This window comes from Biomphalaria glabrata, chromosome 10, assembly GCF_947242115.1.
Source record: "Biomphalaria glabrata chromosome 10, xgBioGlab47.1, whole genome shotgun sequence".
NCBI lineage: Eukaryota > Metazoa > Mollusca > Gastropoda > Planorbidae > Biomphalaria > Biomphalaria glabrata.
In genome coordinates, this window is record NC_074720.1 from 23,734,686 (window position 1) to 23,756,415 (window position 21,730).

A 21,730-nucleotide genomic window follows, 5' to 3' on the forward strand; every position below is an offset into this window, starting at 1 on the left:
TAGGAAATGCCCATCAGCGAAATGGCATGAAAAGGGAACACCTCCCCGAAATTTTTATCCATTCTTATTTATTTCAAAAGTAACTGCTGAACTAATAAAATGGTATTACAAAGACTCCAGTGTAGGTACTTTGACTTAACAAAAATTCAAAATAAATATATAGATCTAGAATATTAATATAACAACTGTGTCAACAACAGAAACTATCTGACTATAGATCTCTATTAACTCTAGTTAGATCTAATACAGTCTGAGTATAGTTGAGTATAGTAGTATAGACAGTATAGTGAGTATAGTAATACTAATAATAATAGTATACTAATACTTTTTATAGTATACTAAATTGTCTAAATCTATACTAAGATACTAGTTTAGTAGTTAAAATAATAATGATACAATGTTATGGAGAATACACTCATGACTCATGAATACAGAGCTTGCTGAGAGTGAGATGTTTACATTTACAATAATATTATAATTTATTTATTGAATAAAAAAATGAATGAATGATACCAAAGCAAAATTTATAATTTTTCTATTATAATCTATCTAGATCTAGAATAGATCCTATAGACTCTATAATCTATATTAGTATATATATATATAGATATATATATATATAATTATTTCTGTGGCATTTTACGTCTTGAAAGACGATCTTTTCCCTTTGCAACTTCTTGTGTGACTAAAGAGGCCAATCCTTGATACACAGCTGCGATCACAGGTTGGGCATATATAATCACCAGGCGCCGTTGCATTTTCACCCTTCTTTCTGCTTCTGTTGTGTGTATGACATCTGCAATCTGTGACCCTTCCTTTATGCTCTCTCTCCATGTGGATCTGTCCAGTGCCACCTCTTCCCAGTTGCCAGTGTCGATTTTGAAGAGCTTCATGTCACGTTTGCATACATCCGTATAACGTAAAAGTGGGCGACCAGCGGCTCTCCTGCCTTCTATTAGATCGCCATACAGGATGTCCTGTGGAAGTCAACCTACTGGCATTCTACGAACGTGGCCAAGCCAGCCAAGGCGTCTGCTGCTGATAACAGAGCGGATGTCCTGGCATCCTGCATCCTGCTCTATGTAGCACTTCCTCATTGGTTATCTTATCTTGCCACCTTATTTTAAAGATCCGCCTTAGGCATCGGAGGTGGAAGACATTCAGCTTTTTTTCCTGCCATGAGTAGGTTGACCATGTTTCACTTCTGTACTGCAAGGTGCTCAACACACAGGTCCAGTAGACTAGGGCTTTAGTACTGCTAGTCAGCAATATGTTGTCCCAGACTCTTTTCTGCAACCGTGACATGGTGGCCATTGCCTTGGCTATCCTGTTGTTTATGTCTTTATCCAGTAGAGTGTTGTTGGATATGATGGAGCCAAGGTAACAAAAGTGATCAACAATTTCTAGTGGTTGGCCATTAATGCTTACTGGAGGTGCAGTGTTTGTGTTTTGGACAAGTATCTTAGTCTTGCTTTGACTGATGTTTAAGCCGAACTTCTGGCAAGCAGCAGATAGTTTGTCAACCATGGACTGTAGCTGAATATCAGAATCAGCCACAATAGCTGCATCATCAGCATACAGGAGTTCCCTGACGAGTAGCTTCCTTACCTTCTCTTGGGAGTGATGGTATCCCAGTGGAAGTAGTGAAAGTCAACGAATCACTCCTGCTCCCTGAACTCTATATTCTCCTCTGCCGCTGTTGGGAAACAGGTCATGTCCCACAGGACATGCGTGACGCAACTATAGTCACAATATACATATAATTATTTATAATATAATAATGTTATAATTAATATAATATAGTAGTTTATGCTGTTCAGACACCTAGAGACTATAATGTCACTATAGTTATACTCATTAAGTTATAGGCCAAAATTTCAAAGTTTGACTTTGACAGTGCATTATTTGATACTGGTTTGACATAGAAAAGAAAATGAAGTATCAAAATCTTTTTGTCTTAAGTTTAACTTAAGCAGTTTAAACCAGTTTGAAGGGAAACTCCAATGGTTTTCACAATTTTTGATATATGTTCTGATTTACAGATAATGAATATAGATCTATTCTTTTTTTCTTATTTGCAATAATAATTAGTAATTGGTGTTTTTCCAACGTAATTTTCCTGTCCATCCAAAACAGTCAGACTTTCACCGGGTTTCTCTGTGACGTCACAAATACGTTTAATTTTTAAATAATCTATTGACTGCAAAGAAAAAAATGTGTATTAAAAGTAGATTTACATACTTGACTAACCACGGCAGTGTGTATTTTCTTGCCAGACCACTCAACACACAAAAAACACTATCGCTTGGTTGTCTTGTCATAACTGACTACACGTAGTCTCGACTAGCCTTACACTGACCAGTTTGTTCGAATCAGTCTATTTACTTCTTGGGACAGGGAAAGGCTTAGATGAAAATGTTACTTTTTTTCTCGAGTTGGTTATCCAATGCTTTTAGATCTATTTATACATGTACAAGTATATATATATTTATATATATATATAAAACTGTATCATAGATTCTATCTGGACTAGGCCGTCACTAAGACTAATAGCTACTGTAAGAATGAAGTGATACGATTGGTTAAATGTAGTTTCTCTTTCAGTATTGTTGAGAGAAGTGAAGTTTGAAATAGCTTAAAACAAAATCTCAAAGAATCCCATTTTTTTTTTAGATGTCAAGAATTTACTGACTAATTTATTAAATATAAATGTCGAACCTCACAGTGGTTTCCAGATCAGGCAGTTCTCCGTATAGTTTTTTTTCTATAAGGTTTTGGGGCCAGAGTCTTGTTCCACGCCAGTGATGCCCAAACTAATTCGACCTGCGGGCCATTTTAATTTCCCACTCTCATTATTGCTACATAATTGAAAAGTTCCAAAAATTGTTCTGAACCTATTTTACTAGAAACCCGTAGGTTTGGTACTAAATTAATTAATGGGGATATGCTGATGATTAGAATTTTTTTATGCATCAGAAAATAGCTTCAGTTCTCTAAATAAACTGACAGTGTTGGTAGCTTTACCACCATTTAATTTTCTTGTCTCTTTTTGGTAAATAATCCCATCAATCCTCCAATCTCTAGGCGTAGTTAAACAATCCTTTTATTCGCGGCTCAAATCAAGAATGCTGCCTGTTTATTTTATATGCCTTCTATATGTTGCTGTTTTATTTAAACAGCCACACTTTCTTTATATAACAAAAAAGTTGGTTTATTATCATGTTCCACAAAAAAGTAAAGATCCGTTCACTTTTCCTGGTAGGTTGGTTCTATATTCAGAGTCCCATTTCATAAACACACAGAAGGTCATGGTACCAATCCATCAGAGAATAATTCTGGCCCTAGCATGGGTAAAAATACATTTTTCAACCTGATTCTCGACACTTTGTGCCGATGTTTTGGCGGGTCAAATAGAATCACGTTGCTGTCTGGATTAGGCCCGCAGGACATATTTAAGGCATCACTGTCCTACACATTTCATGTATCAAACTAGTCATGCATGTTAATCAGTGATATATGATAACTGGTTACTTCTCTTATATAACTATAAATATAAATTGACATTCAATAGATACTGCTGCCAACGTCAAAATTATTTCTTCTAAACTTTTTGCAAAATCCATAATTTTCTTTGTATTTTTTTTTTAATGAACACCCAAATTTAGATTTTGAATCTAGTTTACATTTGTCGAAATTATATGTTTTGAGCTTTAAGGTGGTTGAAAATCAATATTTTGCTTTTCGCAGTCATAATTCTATTTGTTATAATAAATTATACTCAGCTTTTTTAAAATTTATCAATTGATTGAAGGCTTTATGTGTTTGTTTTTTTGTTTTTTTTGTGTCACATATTTTCTGAACAGAGGAGAAAAATACATGAAATATAGTTGGCCCCAAAACACCCTAATAGAAAGAAAACTATATGGAGAGCTCCCTGATTTGGAAACCGCTGTGCAGTTCATCTCATGTATTGGTCTAGTCATCTGAATGCTCCAACATAAAAATGAGAATGAGGAGGAAGAAGAAGAAATAGTTGTATTTAGATTTCAAAACCACATTTTTTTGTTTGCAAAACATTTATTTTCACTGTCTTTCCAGCATGGGAATATTAGATGAGTCAAGTCTGGAAACTCTCTTAAAGAAGTAGCAAGAGTGTTGGTGCTACCCATGTCTGCTAATTCCTTCAACATCACTGATTCCAATCTTATGATTTCAAGGTCATTATTGATCTTTTCAATTTTAGTAGTCTATAATATCTGTAAAAAAAAAAAAAGTCAATTTACTCAGAGATTTTTTTTTTTTAAAGTTTGAGGTTCTTGTTATATGAGACATGGTTTTATTTCTCTTAATCAATGTAATAGAATCTCTATGGGCTACCCACTTTTAAAAATATTTCAAATAAATTTGTGAAAGAAATGGAGATGAATTTGTGTATGAAAGAAATAATTTATATAGGTTATATGATTCTGAAAATTTAGACTCTAGAACATAGAATGGCTTCAGTTTTAACCTGAATATTTTGCTGTGTGTGATCTTTCCAGCTATTCCTTTCATATAACAGCTGTTTTTTATAGTGTCAAGAGAATAAAGAGCTAATTTTGGAAGAGCACTCGGTGAACACTTTATTCCCTGGAGCTTGGCCTCTATATTGTCAGGGTGGCATTGACTAAAACTTCTTTATTTGTCGTGTAGTTCTACCTTTTTGAAGCCCTTAATATAGCACTGGCATCTTTGTCTGGTGCTAAGTATTTCAAAACACATAGGAAAATGATTAATCTATAATATTTCTTGTTATTGTTGTTTATATTACTTAGCGAGCAAAGATGGACCAAGAAAGAAATTTCAGAACACATTATTATGAAAAGGTTGGATTTAGAGCAGTTGAAGAAAAGAAATCTATAGAAATATTATTAAAAGACCAGCCAATCAAAAGGGAAAAGCTAATTCAATTTTGTCTTCGTTATGGTGTGCCTGCCATGTACAGAATTTATATCTGGAAACTAATACTGGGTATGTTCTTTTTATGGGATTATGAGAGTTTATATTTATATAAACAAGTGAACTGTTTTTCTGTTTCTTACCCCCTGTGTGTCAAGAAAAAAAAAAGAGAAGATATCCATGCCCTATTCACAGTATAATCTATTTAATACTTAAAGCCTGAAGTTCTTTGAAAACAAGTAAAATATAAAAATATATTTTGCTTAATTGTTTTAGAACAGTTGGGGGGGGGGGGGGGGGAAGGTATCCATGCTACTTTTTCAAAAGCAATTTTAAAAAAATAAAATAAAGTTGCCTGAGCCTGACTTCGAACTCGAGTCCTCAAGCCTCCATGAAGGCTGCCATACTAGCCACTGAGCTATTCAATACTTGCCAAAATATAAGGTTTCATAGATTATTGTTTAAATTTGTAGGGAACGAACTTATTCTCTACACAAGGCCAATATCCCCTAAACTTAGTACAATTTCTGTATAAAACAAAATGAATTAATTTTTTCATTGATTGTCATCAACAATAAATAATTGTGCAAAATTTCAACTTGATCAGAAAATGGGAAGTGTATGTTAATTTTGAGCTTTGTAATGACATTTGTGAATGAAAAGAAACATGCTGGACACCCCTCTGTGCTCATGGACACCTAGAATGTGTTTAATGGAAGCTTGTCACTAGGCGGGTGCGGTCAGCATCGGGTGACACCCACCAGGGGGTGACACCCAAGTCGAAAAAATGCACTTTTCCAAAATGCATTTTTTTAAATAGAAAATTACTAGCTCGAATATCTTTCACAGTTTCGTATCAACATTTTCCAAACCTTCTTAATTTAATATTGTTTGACTTGTAATTTTCCTATTATGAGAAAATTAATGGGTTGTAGACGCCATGAGAAAGAGTTTCTAAAGAATAGAAATGTAGAAAAATGCTTGGCGGCCATGGCTTCGCCCCTGACAACTCTGAGCTTAAGGAGCTTTCCTAACATCTTTTCTGACCAGTTGAGTGGCGAACGTAACATGTTTTATAGTAATATATTCAGAAACACATAGAATTAAGCCCCTCGCATGTCATTAGACGTTTATGGCTGCAAGCTCTCTCCACAGAAATCAGTCTAAGGCAACTTTCACAGCCACTTCTCAGCTGGTGCCCATGAAATTCAGGACTACTAAAAAGGTGTGACGCCATGACGTGGACGGCCATGTTTTTGCATTCATCTTTTTGGCTTTCATGTTAAGGCTGACTTTGGTAAACGTGTCTCGTCTTGTCTAATGATATATCTCAAAAATGTCAGTCGATGTTCAGTTGCCTCTTTTCTTAGATAGCATGCGGAAAAAGATTTCTCTATTGGTAACATTATTTCGGTATGTTATTCGAAGGATCCTTCTCAGTCATCACCGCTCAGTCTTTTTTTCAACCTTCCACGTCTCGAAGTGTAAGTGGCCGTTGGGACAATGATTGTATCGAGTAGTTGGATTTTAATCTCCAGGCAAATTGATGTGTTTGTTCAGATAGACCGTACTTTTTGAAAAACGGCTCCTGCTTTCCTATCCGACATGGAGATAACACTGCCTAAATAAGTTAACTTCTATTTGTTCAGGATCTGTATGACCAATGACCTGCTTTCCAATCCGACTTGCAACATCATGATATGCATCTCCATCACTTGAGATAAAACTGCCTATTAGGTTAACTTCTATTAGTTCAGGATCTGTATGACCAATGTTGATGGGGAACTTGCACCCAATATGTTTAACTTTGAGGGTGTCTTTATCCATCTTATCGTGTATACATTTAATTATATTTCAAAGTAATGCTATGTCGTCTGGAAAAGTCCAACTCGGTTTGCTATAAGCCATGGGAACCCGAATGGGATAAGATGCACCCTAATCTCATATTTGTCTCGATGTTGAAGAATTCCAGCATCTGTTGTGACACAACAGCTTGATTTGCTTTAGACGTGTCGCTGAATTTGGAAAAATTGTTGCGAGATGCCTTATTCTCTTGCTATTTTTCAGAGTGATTCCGATGGACGCATCAAACTTTAAAAAAAATCTACAAACAGGTCAACATTCTTTGTTGGCATTCAAGGACATAAACCTGTTCAGTACTGATTTATTTTTTCAGAAGCAGCTGAGAAACACTAGTATAGTTTAAAACCTTATCTGCAAGGAGCTCTTAAATAATCTCTAATAAAAAAAAGGTTCAACTCAAATTTTTATCAATTCAATAATAGTACATTTTCAATTTATATAATAAATTTTGATAAACAATAAAAAAAAAAACAATATTGTAAAATAGAATCAAAAACCATTTTCAGGTGTAACCAATCAATGATTTAGCTTTCAGTTTTATTGTTCAACATAAAGAAACAAAAAGAAAACAATAGCTGGGTTTTTTTTTTAGGGGGAGATTTTTTTCCTTTGGGTGGGGTGACACCCCGAGCTTCCGGCACCGGGTGACACCGACCCTAGTGACACCAGTGTTTGTACTCAGCTTTGTGGTAATTTTTGTTATTTCCATATTATATAAGCATCTTACTTTTTATTCAAACTGTTCAAGATTCTATGTACTGAATGTTGTTTCTGTCTAGCAGGAATTTTGCCTTTGAATCAAAGTATTCAAGACTATGTTTGGCAACATAGACAAGAACATGTGAGAGAACTGGAAAGAGCAGCAACTCTGTTAGTTCCAGAAAGCAATGCTTTCTCTCTGGAACAAAAAATATTAGGATTGAAATTAATAGATGAAGGTTGTCTCCCTCTAAACAAAACATTTTTGGTAAACTGAAAGCTTTTATCAACTCTCTCTTTCCTCCCTGTAAAAACTTTAAACCTAAGATTTATTTAATAATCCATCTATTGCTGTAGATAATAATTTTGAATTGGATTTGCTATAATAGTATGTGTGCAGACATGTTTTATATGTCTTAGTTTCATTTGATTGTGGAGCATTTTAGAGTTATGTGAATCATTTTTTAACTTGCAGGTGACGGATTCAAGTGATTCCAAATTTGTCTCTATAGTTCAAGCAACAAGTAGTTTTGTCAGTTCAGATGTGGATTTGTTCTGGATCTCTACCAAATTTTATAAACATAGCCAGGAGCTCTTTGTTTCTAATTTGGTACAATATGTGAGTAGTATCTGGTCACACTGGTTCCATTAGTACATTTAAAAGAAAAAAAAATTTTAGAGTTAGTATTTTTGTGTGTAATCTATGCTTAAATGACATATGAATAGTTTAGGTATTGGCTATGTGTGCTTTAATGATTTGGGTATAATTTTTTTTTTTCTGAAAGTATAAACTTGTTATTATTACAAAACTTATATCACCTCTCTCTATCTGTCTGGTAAAAAGTTTGAACATGTTTTTCTCCCATTTCCCATTCTTAGATCAAGTTAAAACTTTGGACAATTATTTATTGAACCTGACAAAACATGAATCAATAAAAAAAATAATTAAACAATTAGTTAATTAATTGTTGGTGATGATTTTTTTTTATTTAAAAAAAAAGGGGATAAATGCTACTTAAAGAGAGATGTGGATATATATATGAATTTAGTCCCCCTATTATGTTTTGACACATTTTTTTCTTCCACTTCCCATTCTTGGATCAAGTTGAAATTTTGCATAATTATCCAGAGTCGATAACAATACACGAATCAATGCAAAAATGATCCAATTAGTTAATAATTTAGTACTAATTAATTGATTTTGTTTTATTTAGCAGAAAGGGGGCTAAACCCTGTAATTATCAGATAAATGGTAGTAATTAGAAGTTATTTCCCCTTAGATAAGCTTAAGCTTTGAAAAGGTATTCTTTTTTCTATTGCTTGTTTCAAAACATGTTTAAGTGTGGTATTCAATAACTAAGCAAGAGTTTTGTTAGCAGCCAGATGACATAATACAATGTTTAAAGAAAGAAGATGTGAAACTCTATCAACATTTGTCTCACCATCAACTGATGAAGTCTCTGCCTATTATGGAATGGTTATCTACCTGCTATGCTAATGTTTTACCAGAAAATGCACTCGAAAGGTAATTTTACTTTCACACATTTTCTATTACACAAACCATTTTTAGTGGGGCCTAATGGAGATGATTAACTATAACAGGGAAGGGGGGGGGGGGGGGGGTAAAAAATGTGCCATTGTTTTCTAATGTAACATTCATTATTAACAGAAAAACAATAGCTCTATACGTTTTATAATGGAGGTATTGTCCTTTTAAAAAAAATATTAGTTTCGGTTTAGTTTTGTTTTTTTAATTTGTAATTTATTCTTTAGATCATTTATTTATTATTGTCTCTTGAGCTTCAACATCTTGCACTGATTCTTTCTTCCCTAAGAATTTGGGATCGTGTCATTGGTGGATCGAGTGCAGTATTAATCTATGTGGCTGTTTCTATTTTTCTTATCCTCCGACGACCATTGTTAGCTTTGCAGTCAGCTAGTCACATGGTCAACTATTTGAGCAAGGTAAACTATTCTTCTTCACTTTCATTTGTAACATTTGAGTCAAATAAGTAGATCTAGACCTAAAATAGGCAAGGGCAACATAAAGCTCTTCAGAATCAAACCAACATTTGGAAAAAGAAGCACTGCATAGATCCAAATGGAGAGCAAGCCTAAAGGGAAGGTCCATGATTGTGGATGTTATACACACCAGAAAAAATTAAAAAACTGTAGCATCTGGTGATTACATATGCCCAATCTATGATGCGATGTGTATCTAGGATTGGCCTCATTAGTCACATGAAAGTTACAAAGAGATTGTCTCTTGAGACATAAAATACCACAGATTGTGCTCTTTTGAGAATTCCTTTCAGGACCTGTACTAATATTATTTAAAACTTGTAAATTTGTATTGAACAATTTTATTTTATTTAACCCACGAAGCGTCTTTAGAAACTTTCTGTGGCGTTTGGGGAGTTTTAGCATTTTTTATGCATGTTAAAAAATGGTCTTAAAATGCCATAAAATGAAGGATGATATCCATGTTTTATATATATTCTGAAAGGTAATTGGACAGCAAACACTATAGATCATATATTGAACACCTGAATTTAATCAGTTGACCTTGACCCTGACCTAATTAGTATGATTGATTTTTTTTATCAACAAAAAAGCTTGTTTGCTGACCTCTGTGAGAAACATTTTTAGAGCTATAACAAAAGTTTTGATGTAATTGGATAGCCCATTCATTTTCCTTTATAAATATATATATATATATTTGTTAAAAATGGACCATTAGATTTGAAAAAAAAATTTTTTTAGTGAATTGGTTACCCTTTTAATACAAGTAACAGTGAAGGAAAAAAATAGATAAATATCGTTTTTTTTTTTGTTCAGTTAAGTTAAAAGTAATAAAAGCATTTAAAAATTGAAGAAATAGAATAATTAATGCATAAAGAAATCAATAATATCATTAATATGCTTCAATCTATCTTAAAATGTTTTAAATTTCACTAAATTTTGACTAGGTCTAGGTGCAGATCCAGTCCGGTCTCTAGATCTAGACTTTAGATCTACGGACATAAATCATCGGCCACTTCATCAATAGATCTAGATCTAATATGTAAAATATTCTCATTATTCCTAGATCTAAATCTAATTGTAATATTAAAAAAGAACAACTAAAAGTATTTGAAACTTTATGTTTTGTAACATCTCATGGACCAGGGCTAGCATCGGATATTGCAAGAAAAATTCACCGGTGAATAATCAGCATGTTAACACAAAAACAGATGGGGAAATGGGCTATTTTTGGATCTGACAGGAAGAAGAACGTCTATTAGATCTGAAGTTTAAAAATGGTCGCTTTAAAAACGTGGATTGGAATAGAATATCAGCAATCTAAAGTCGTCCGATTATATCGGCTGGGAGGCCACAGAAACGAAAAGTCGGCCGATATAATCGTCCGACGACGCTTCGTGGGTTAAATGGTTTTGAATGATTTATGTTTATTATTTTGCACACACTCACCTTCCCCCATGGAACAACATGCTAGACATTCACCTTCCTCTTCTTAGATCCTTATCCCTTAAATTTTAAAAGCCTTTATTAACCCTCCAATGGAAGAGTCCAGCATGGATACGATACATTCAGTTTTAGTCCTTAATGTTGAAATATCTTTACCATCAAAAAGTTTAAAGTTTAAAGTTGTCCATAATTATTCTTGTACCAAAGGTTGCCAAACCAAAGGAAATGAATGAACTTAGACCTATTTCAATTACTTCCATGGTGTTTAAATGTTTCATTTTAGAAAATCTTGTTAAAATGTTGCTTTTGAATGATCTTTGTGCTAAGTTAGACCCTTCATTACTTGCTGAGTCAATAAACTCATGTAAAATTGTTCTAAATTTCCCAAATGTTGGTGTTGTAGTTGCTCAGTTAACTCTTTATGTTGTGTCTTTTCTATTTATGTGAATTTTTCTGTTGTGTTGTTTTTATATGAGAAAAGAGTCCTTGTAATCACAACAAATTTCCATAAGGATCAATAAAGCAGTCTTAGTCTTAGTCTTTAGTGGTTTTTCATCAGCATTCAATACCATACAATTTCATTTACTTATTGAAAAAAGAAAACATTGAAGATTAGTCCATATATCATACTATTGGCTAATGAATTTTCGACAAAGACCTCAGAGGGTAAGGATAAACAATGCAACATCTAAAACACATAAGTCAACACAGGGACGCCCCAAGGGGCTGTGACATCGCCATTGTGGTACATTTTATTCACAAATGATTTTGAATAAGATAGATAGTCCTTTTTGCTCCTTGACAAAGTTCTCGATGCAGCTCTCCTGGCCCTGCTCTTAGAGTTCAGACCTAAATGAGTATCTTTAGAGAAAGAAAAAACATTCAAGAATACTGCAACAATAATTTTTTTATATTAATTGTCAAAATAAACTGACCAAAGCCAGACCTTATGTCCACTTGTGAATTGAAGGACCAGGGGAAAAAATCTTGGCTTGTCATTGGTGCCTCTTTTTTTACTTGAACTGGTATGCAGTCACTGAAGCGTGCCTTTGAAGTGGTCCATAGTTGAGGAGACTGTGGAGAAGGAGGTACTTACAGTTGGTCATGACATGAGGGAGGGGAACGGTCCCGTCCATCATATGTCTATGTCGATCCAGTGAATGGGAGGAGGGGCATGCCTTGACTAGGTGTTCAACTAAACTTAAGCTTAAGACGTTCCATCACAGGGACAAACCCCAACATAGTAAAGTTCCTTTTTCAGACCTTGTTGTCTATAGGGCAGGTCATCTGTTTCTGTGGCCTATGGTTTATGTGGCCAGCACAACGACCAACCGCCTTTACTTTTCTTCAACTAATGTTAGGTACCCATTAGAGCTGGGTGGACTCAGAGGTCCACAAAGATACAGAAATTAAAAACCCCAGTCTTCACCAGGATTCGAACATGAACCCCCGGTTCAGAATATTTAGCCATATCTGTGAATACTGAAGAATTAATATCCCTTGTTGGTATCAAACAAAATAATTAATTACCAATTGACTAATTGGTTAATTATTTTTCTATTGATTCATGTATTGTCTTTGCCAATGAATAATTGTGCAAAAGTTTCAACTTGATCGGAGAATGGGTGTGGGAGAAATATCGTGTTCAAACTTTTTACCAGACAAACAGAGTGAGTAGATATAAAATGGCAACAAAGATTATAATTACTAAGAAAAATGTCCTCCTTTACTATTAATGTTTTACCATGCTCACATTTGCAGTATTTTAAGTTTCAATATCACTGCCTGGTATACCAATCTGAACATTAAAAATAAACTGCAGAAAATCCTAAACAAACTCCATTCAGACAACTGTTTGAGAGAAACATTTGTAAGAACATGTAACCTTTGAGTGAAACTAGTGAGAATGTTTATTTTGTTTGAATAGTTATATGTATTTTTTTAATGAACAAATTATAAGACAAATTTCCTCCTGGTTATTAGATATTATTATTAATATTACATGCCCATAAAAAACTTTGCTGTCCAGAGAAACCCCCTTCTAAATTAGCAATTTAATATCCTCTCTTTGGCTTTTGTTTGTAGTATAGCCCTCCATACACAAACATCCTTGTATATATAACAATGAGATGCCCTTGTACCTTTGCGAACTGATAACTCCAAATGTCCCTCGGAGAGTCCTGCGCTCAATAGACTCATCGCTTCTAGTGGTGCCACGTTTCTCCATTAAAAGTTATGGTCTGCGGCAGTGGTGCCACTAGGGTGGGTGTCACACGGTATCCACCCGCTTTTTAATAAAAAATCCTTTTTTTCTTTTGTTTGTTGCGCTGTAATACATACCATTTATGATTACATACATTATTTGATTGTTCAACAAAAAACTATAAAATGAGTGTCTATTAAAATTTAAAATTCAGTTGTTTATTGCAATTTATCTACAGTTCACTAGGTTTGCATAGTCTTGTGAAACGCTGCACTCATCCTTTATCTTTTAAGTCTATCAGCCATCGCCATTAATATATAGTTCAATTTTGCTAAATGCAACTATAAGTAAATTACAGTTTTTTTTTTCTGGATTTCAAACTTGAAAACTTATCTTTAACATTCCCCTTTGTCAGAGTTGCCTACAAGTTCACATCTTGCGTATTTTGTAAGTAAATGGACTCGAAAATCGCGAGTACGGTTTATCATCTGAAAATATGCATTTCCCCCTCTAAAGCAGAAAAATAAATTAATAAAAAAAACAAAAAAACAAGTAGTTCTTGCTAATCATATATATAGATCAGTGCGTCAATGGACTATTCCTATTAGATCTACCACGAGATAGATCTAGATCTAGTAACGCTTTTTTTTTCGCGCTCACAGACGCGTGAAGATTTAAATATTTAAGATTTAAAATATTTACTAGAGTAGTTTATGCTATTCCGACACCTATAGGCCCAAATTTGAAAGTTTGACTTTGACAGCGCATTATAATATTTTACAATGGTTGGACATAGAAATGAAAATGAAGTATCAAAATCTTCTTTAGTTAAAGGAGAATAAGGATAACTACTTATATTTGTACCCCTAACCTATATTTGTTATTATATTTAAGGTCAAAGAGGCCATGTGTTTTCATTTAATTCAGACAAATTTGACCCTCATTATTTGATTTCGGACACCATAATTTATTTCAGACAGTCTATATTTAGGCATCAATAAACTCAGATTTTAATTCTATATTAATTAACATTAACTAAATATTAAGATCTCCAGGCATAGCCCCTCACATGAAATCATTAAGATGTTTTCAAACTATGCATAAATACGAACACAAAAAATAAAAATATGAACACACTTATTTTACCAAAATTAGGTCACGGGGATAATGACTTCTGCACTGACTTTTAGACTTATTTTATGTTTGCATGATTTAGATGTGTGTTGAATGTTTGTGTTTTTTGTTTATTAATTTAATAAATTTCTAATACAGATGATCTTTTGTAGTATAGTACAGGTTAGGATAGCCATTCTTGCCTAATAGAATCCTCTTTATAAATCTAGATTCTAGATCTATCTAGTATGTCTAGATCTAGGCATTTAACTTCAATCTTCATTCGATGTATCAAGCTCACTCCAAACATTTGCCCATTTATTCTCTATTAAAAAAAACAACAACAAATGAACAAATATAAGATCATTAACATTGATATCCAAAACTGGCTGTCCGAAATAAATTTTGGTAAGAAAATCGTAATTTAATTTGGACACCCTATTAATTTTAAAAATTTTTTTTGTATGGAATCAAACAACTTGGCTTATGAATCAAATATATATAGTTCGTCCATCGTGGTTCGATGATGACCACTTTGTCATCCAGGGGGCTGAGGGCTTTGCACTGGGGTTTTATGCCTCCTCATGTTGGTTGGTGAGACCTATGTCCCTATGTGAGCCCGGAATGTTCGGCCGCACACTGGGCAGGTTATTCCAGCTGGAGCTAGTGTCGTTTGTCTTGCTTTTCTTTTCTGGCGTTTTTCTTCTGCCTGCGTTGTTCTTTTTTCCTCAGCAACCTGTGCGCCAGTTTTCACAGTGCGACACCATGATTCTCTGTCATGTGCCTCTGTCTCCCAGGTGCCAGGGTCTATGGAGCTGATGAATCAAATAAATCAGCTCCAAAAACATAATAAATATTGCCGGGCTCATTAGTATAGACTTAGCCAATCAAAAAATATAGCCTTAACCCTAGGAAGAGGTAAAGTCATCATGGTAACATAGGAAAAAACAACAACCTGACTTACAAATTTGAAATTCGTTTTTCTTACATAAAAAGACAGCTAAATGGAAGGAAATTGGTTAGAATCAAGACAAGCACATTATACAGCGCGCTAGTTTTATAATAAATATTAAAATAATTATTTAATGACCACAAAAACAGTGAATGTCCAAATTCATGTAATGTCCGAATTTAATAAACTTCTATAATCTATAGGTCTAGATCTTACTGATCTAAATAAAGTTGAGTTCCTTTCAATGTGTCAGCTTAAATGAAGTCTTCAATATAATTGGGAATTTATTAATTAGTTAGTTCTAATTCATCTAGACTAGATCTAGAACCAGAGATATGTCGCCGGTGTTTGTGCATTCTGTGGGGAAAAAAAACACTTTCCTACTGCTTATTGTGCTTTTATTATGGCTTAGACTTTGACTTGGAAGATTGAGCAGCAATCTCCACTATCAGAGAGAGAGAAATGCTACTCAACACACTTCTTTTTCTTCTCATTTCTCTGCCCTTTCTTTATTCAGTAAACAGTTCAAGTGTAACATTCCATTAAATAAAATACATAGAGACTACCATTTCTTTATTAGTGCTAGTTTTAGGATGGCTGCCTGGTTGTGAGGTTTGCGCGCTGGACTGTCGTTCGGATTTATCGATGGTCGAGGGTTCAAATCCTGCCCGCTCCCATCCCCCGTCGTCCTGCGGGAGGTTTGGACTAGGAAGTAAACTATCTTCAACTCTGAAGGAACATCTGAAACATGTAAAACATTTTACAAACAAAACATTTTACAAGACTAAAGACTCTTAAGAATTAGTTTGAATGAAACACCCTTACACAGAGAGCCCTCAACTTTTCTTTGTTTACATCTTACACATATTTGTACCAGCATCTAACAAATTGAACATGTTCCATATCTATGAATTTTTAAAAACCAAAATAATCATCTCTTTTGTTGTACCTAGATTCCTGAAGATTGTGGAGACAGAATTGTGAATGAAACATTAGAACTTCTACATAAATATGCTGTCCAGTTTCCAGTTCAATCAGAATCACCATCCAGTGATAGCGGAAGAAAAGTTTTGAAACACTGCGCATAGAAATTGTGATTATTAAGACTACCAGTATACCAAGGGATGTAGACAATCTATGTCTAGAAGTAGCAAGCAAATAAAATTGTAGTAGTCAAAGTTACTATTAAAATAAGTATGGCATCTTTATTAACTCAGGTCTTGGTCTGCATGTTGACATTTGAATACAGAAAGTAATATTGTCTCACTTTGTTATAGCTGGTACTCAAAAAAAAAAAAAAAAAAAAAAAAAGTAACTGCGTAATTGGTGTGGAATTAGGTTTAAAATATTAATTAGCCTAGTTATTGGAAGAGGATTGGAGAAAGAGTGAGAGTAAGTTCTGTACATAGTGTCATATGTTCAGTTTCTGTATTGTTGCTCATAACATGTTTCTTACTGTTGAAGAAAAAATATGATTTCAAACAGAAAATTGTTGTTGTTTGTATCTGCACCTATATTGTTATCTTAGTTATGCTGAAACTGTACTTAAAACTCTATTTGTTTGAACTAATAAAATTATGTAGCCTATAAAATGTGTGGACATCTAATCTGATGCTCTGGCTTGTTAATTCAATTGCCAGAAAAAAAAGTTTTTTTTCATCCCTCAATTTAAAAGCCCACTTTTACCTCAACTCACCCCCCCCTTCCCAAACACAACTTTGGCTAGTAGCCTCTTGCCATATTTCAACCATGTAACAGCACAATAGGAACATTTTTATCTTTCAATGTCTACATTATACTTCCTGACACACATCATTGAAAATAGACATGTTTTCTCTTTATTGTCCATTAGGGATGTCCCCATGTTTCCTCCAGATTGTCATTAGGGAACGCCACTGGCGGATTGGGGGGGGGGGATGAATTTCAGTAAAGAAATCACACAATTTGTATACAAATTTATTACTTATGTTAATAATATATACTTCTTCTTCGTTCTCATTGTTATGTTAGAGCTTTCAGATGACTAGACCAATATATGAGATGAACTGTGCAGTGGTTTCCAAATCAGGGAGCTCTCCATATAGTTTTCTTTCTTTTGTTTTTTTTTGGGGCCAGTGTCTTATACAGGCCTTTTGGTAAAGAGAGCAGTTTTGGAGGACGTGGTCGGCATTCTCTGGTGATACTCCACATGGGCAGATTTCACTAGTTCCAATTTTGAGCTTCCGGTACATGTGTTGTTGCATTCTGTTGTGTCCGGTCCTGAGTCGAAAGATTAGACGTTGGTCTTTTCGGGATAGTTTATAGTAAGCGTCATCTTTCTTGTGATTTGGATGAGAGCTCGTCCATTTCTCATTTATTTTATTTACAATTAATTTCTTCAATTCTTCTGGATAGAGTGAAGAGTTTATTTTGAATTAGTTCTCCCACTCTTGGCGAGCGTGTCAGCCTTCTCATTTCCTTCTAGTTGTATATGAGCTGGTATCCATTGAATATAATATATACTAATTATTTATATTTCAACATATTTTTAGATTATTTCGCCCCAACCCCCACCCTAAACTCTCAGGGGTGGGGGCGGTCCAATTTATTTGTAGAAATCATAGCTTGTTTAACTAAATCAATTAAATATCTATATGATTAAAACTTGTTATTGATATATTAACCGATCTTTATATTATGTCGTTCCCCTGTTGGCCAATGGGGGCCCTTCCCACCTAAACCCTTTGAGGAGGGGGGCGGTCCTAGTTTTGTGGAGAAATCATAGTTGGTGAACAAAATTAGTTGAATTACTATAGAATTTTATATTATGTCCCTTTCCTCTGGTATCTTGGCTGATTCCTGCCTCTACTGCCCTCCCCACTCTAGCCCTGTGTGTGTGGGGGGGGTCCTATTTTTATGGAGAAATCATAGTTTGTGAACAAAATTTGTTGATTTTATGTTGTTATGTTTTGTTTTATTTTATGTTGGTTTTGTTGCACCACACTCGAATCTCAAATTTTATCTTTAGTAAATGAAAAAGGGTTGTACCAGGTGGGAGGGGCGATACATGCCTTAGCCCATTAGAAAAACCAATACTTTTTCAATTGTATTTTAGTTAAGAAATTACAAAATAAAAATAAAAAATCTGTCACTAATATAATTTATATAAATTAAATCTATAAATTAAATTCTTATATCGAGTCTCCCCAGCCCATTAATGCCAATGTAATCATAAGCAGAAATTATAAAAAGGAGCAAGGACTCTTACTCGATTAATCGTTTTCACTCTACTGCCCCCTTTTTCAGATGAAAACTTGACGTTTTAAAAAAGAATAGTCAAATATGGCGACAGAGATTATGTAATTGCACATGAATTATTATAATTATATTAAGAAAGACTTTGTTTGATAAATTTAGAATTCATAAAAATTTTTTCAGTTAATAGTAACTATTGAGATAAGTTCTGAACCCAAATATTTTCTCTTTGTCGCCTATTCCCAATCTTTACTCAATCTGATATTTTTTTTACTGTATAAATAAATTTGGGACTATAAATCACATTTATGATTGAATGCTAAAAATGCAAAAATTTACAGTAGAACCTATTTGGTTTACTAAATTTCTCCTCCCACTTCCAATTTTTTTTGTTTTGAGCTTTTAATTATAGCTCTGTAACAAAACGAAGTTACAAATGGGACTATAGAACAAAATGTACAGGCTATCACTTGCAAATGAGCTTTTTTTTAAAAAAAAAACTATTTTTTAATTATATTTTTTTTTCGGCGGCAATCCTCAAAGCCTTAATCTAAATCTGTGTATCTTACAAATTGGTTGTATTTGTAATGTAGTAAGGGCCTATAAATTCATATTAGAATATTTTTCAAGTAAAACATTATTCAAAAGGTTCTCCAACAGTCTCTCAGATGTCATATGCTGGCGGCAGTTACTTTCCTCTGTGCCAGTGAGGGTGAAATGACGCTTAAATTGATCTTAACAGCGCTTAGGCCTATACGGGAGGGAGGGGGGGGGGGGGAATGGGGGTTGACCTCTGTTTTGCCGTCCTCCTTTTTTTAACTGGCTGGTTAACCTCTTGTTACTAATTAATGATATTAATGTGTATAAATGTTTAAAAGATCATAATTCATTTTTACAGGGTTCCCCCACCATTCTGAGATTAGGATTTCAGGAGATTTCCAAGAGTTTTCCAGGAGAAAATATACGTACTCAGGAGCGGAAAAAATACGAACTATATATTTAGTAATAAATATAAGAATTATCATATAATATACATGTATAAAATTACAAGATCTCTCCTGAGCCTTTCGTCTCCATGCCCGAAACCCAAGCTGTTGTAGATCTGCCTCCCATACATCATCAATCCATCGCATTCGGGATCTGCCTTTGGGTCAATCAGCGCGCGCGTGTGTGTGTGTGGGGGGGGGGGGAGAGATCGAGTTGATGCATGGTGATTAAGTGCACTGAACATGTGTGCTTAAAAAAAAAAATAGTCGCAGTAACAAGAAATTATGAAATGGAAAGTAAAACGACGTGGACTTGCCTATAGGGAGGAGGCGAGATAGAATTTTGTAGTTTGATCGCGAGTTTCGTAGGCTATATATAGACATCAGTTCCAAGCAGAGAAAGATGTGGAGCACAAGATTAGTGAAAAAAAATTAGGCCTAATGCCACAAGGAGGACAATAGTTATAATGCTTCATGGAAGAAGTTAAATGATAGAACTAATTGAAGCATAATTTCAATGATAGAACTAATTGAAGCATAATTTCCTATATATTAACATGCTATTTCGCTATTTTTTACGGCCTTTCGCTCATTATGACTCCCGCGAAAATTGCGTTCGCTGATTAGGTCCGACCCCTACCGTAAGTTGACTTGAATTATAAATTTAATAGCTGATTTGGAAAAAAAGAGTCAAATTTAGTTTTATCGCCCAATAGCTGAGGAGTCCGCAGATGTTTTCATTTTTTAAATAAGTTTAACCATTGCGGAGTTATAAATTCTAAACTAAAAACTGGCACAAAAGCGTTCGCCATTGGTCCTTTCCCTATCTCAACTCGGCTTCGCAGCTTTCGTAAACGAATGTAGTCTCTTAAAAATGCTTTAGAAAACCAAATTTGAATGTTTATTTGATCAAAATATGAAATGAATGGACTATAATTAGTATGTTCATGTGTTAAAGTATAAAACTATCTGTGCGAAGAGAAGTTTTATCATCTTAGAGTTGAATTAGGAGTTTTAGATCTAGGGATGGGACTATAAAGTAAACAATTAAACGAATTAATTTTTAGTACGCGATTCATTACGGTATTGTCTAATGAAAGTAAAAAACTATCTGCGCATTAAAGTGTATTTCTTAAAATTAGATCTAGGTCTAAATCCTTTCGATCTTTTCTCATGTCAACATTGTTAACCATGGCCTATAATATATCCATAAATACTATAGCTTTAATTAATAGAGTCGGAAAACTTTATTTTTTTTTTAGGGTCTTAAGTTTGTTTTAGGACTACAATACATACACTACGGTCTAAGTTGGTACCCAAGAAACATTCCTGCCATCAAGATTGGTCAAGCGGTTTTGATGTCTATAAGTCACATATACATACATACACCTTACATTCTTGGTAATTTTATTATATAACTAGACGTATTATGTTACCCGCGACCCGCGGGTCTTTATTTGCGCATTACTGTCGATATAGTCACAATTAAACGAAATAATAATGTAATAAGTAAAGCGAATGTGTCAATGTAAAAATAGTGTGAATGAAGCTATCAAATAAAAATAGCTAATAGGCTTAAATCCATTTTTTTCAAATTAAAACATTTGCTTGTGGGCCTACATATATATTTGATTAAAATTTGAGATGAATAGACTTAATTTTGTATGTTCATGTGTTAAAGTATAAAGTAGATCTTGAGGTAGACATAGATCTAAATCTACACTAATCTAGAGTTAAAAATTGGCTTTTATAGAGTTCATTCTGTGTTGCGCATGCGTGACCTTTTTTCATGAATGAATATAGGCCTATCTCAACACGGCTACGCAACTTTAGCGAACAGCGAACGAATGTATTAAAAATGCTTTAGAAAAACAAATTTGAATGTTAAATTGATTAAAATATCAAATGAATGGACAATAATTAGTATGTTTATGTGTTAAAGCACAAAACTATCTTTGCGAAAAGAAGTTTTATCATCTTAGAGTTCAATAAGAGTTTTAAACCTAGACCTAGGAACAGACTCAGTAGAGAGATGTGTTAATGTGTATAACCATGGAACTATACTAATGGAACACCAGCTTCGAGATTTTATGATCAGAGTGCCGTCGCGCATCTTTTTTCACGCACCATACCAATTTGAAAAATCGATGAGGATGCCAAAGAAGAAATTTACTCCGAGAGCCACTTGGATTGACCTTCATTGAGAGTAAAACTTCCCCACACTATATTTTATTAGATCTGTAAAAACTTAATCCATTTTCTGACTATCTGATA

General features: G+C 34.1%; 1 protein-coding gene and 1 long non-coding RNA gene across 8 annotated transcripts; one reads left to right on the forward strand and one right to left on the reverse strand.

The window, feature by feature from the left end:
• Positions 1 to 16,818, forward strand: LOC106079976 (TBC1 domain family member 7-like). Of its 7 annotated transcripts, none has more exons than XM_056044471.1 (8): positions 1 to 125; positions 4,099 to 4,217; positions 4,815 to 5,010; positions 7,581 to 7,768; positions 7,976 to 8,119; positions 8,877 to 9,025; positions 9,336 to 9,465; positions 16,190 to 16,818. In XM_056044471.1, the coding sequence occupies exons 3-8, from the start codon at positions 4,824 to 4,826 to the stop codon at positions 16,322 to 16,324; spliced, it is 933 nt and encodes a 310-aa protein (XP_055900446.1). In that variant the 5' UTR covers positions 1 to 125; positions 4,099 to 4,217; positions 4,815 to 4,823; the 3' UTR covers positions 16,325 to 16,818. The 7 variants fall into 7 exon arrangements, with proteins under 7 accessions (XP_055900446.1, XP_055900445.1, XP_055900450.1 ...); XM_056044470.1 differs by having other exon boundaries at positions 1 to 121; XM_056044475.1 differs by having other exon boundaries at positions 1 to 121; positions 8,880 to 9,025.
• On the reverse strand, positions 11,581 to 13,309 carry LOC106079977 (uncharacterized). The gene is made up of 3 exons (XR_001220104.2): positions 13,110 to 13,309; positions 11,915 to 12,042; positions 11,581 to 11,829 (listed from the first exon to the last, which is right to left on the reverse strand). It is a non-coding gene; the product is annotated as an uncharacterized LOC106079977 (long non-coding RNA).
• Positions 16,819 to 21,730: the final 4,912 nt, after the last annotated feature.

Excerpts from the sequence above, each read along its gene's own strand:
- LOC106079976 (XM_056044471.1), top strand. The coding sequence starts at position 4,824 with ATGGACCAAGAAAGAAATTTCAGAACACATTATTATGAAAAGGTTGGA. Across the intron at positions 7,769-7,975 it reads CTCTAAACAAAACATTTTTG|GTGACGGATTCAAGTGATTC; the intron begins GTAAACTGAAAG and ends TTTAACTTGCAG. Across the intron at positions 9,466-16,189 it reads TGGTCAACTATTTGAGCAAG|ATTCCTGAAGATTGTGGAGA; the intron begins GTAAACTATTCT and ends TGTTGTACCTAG.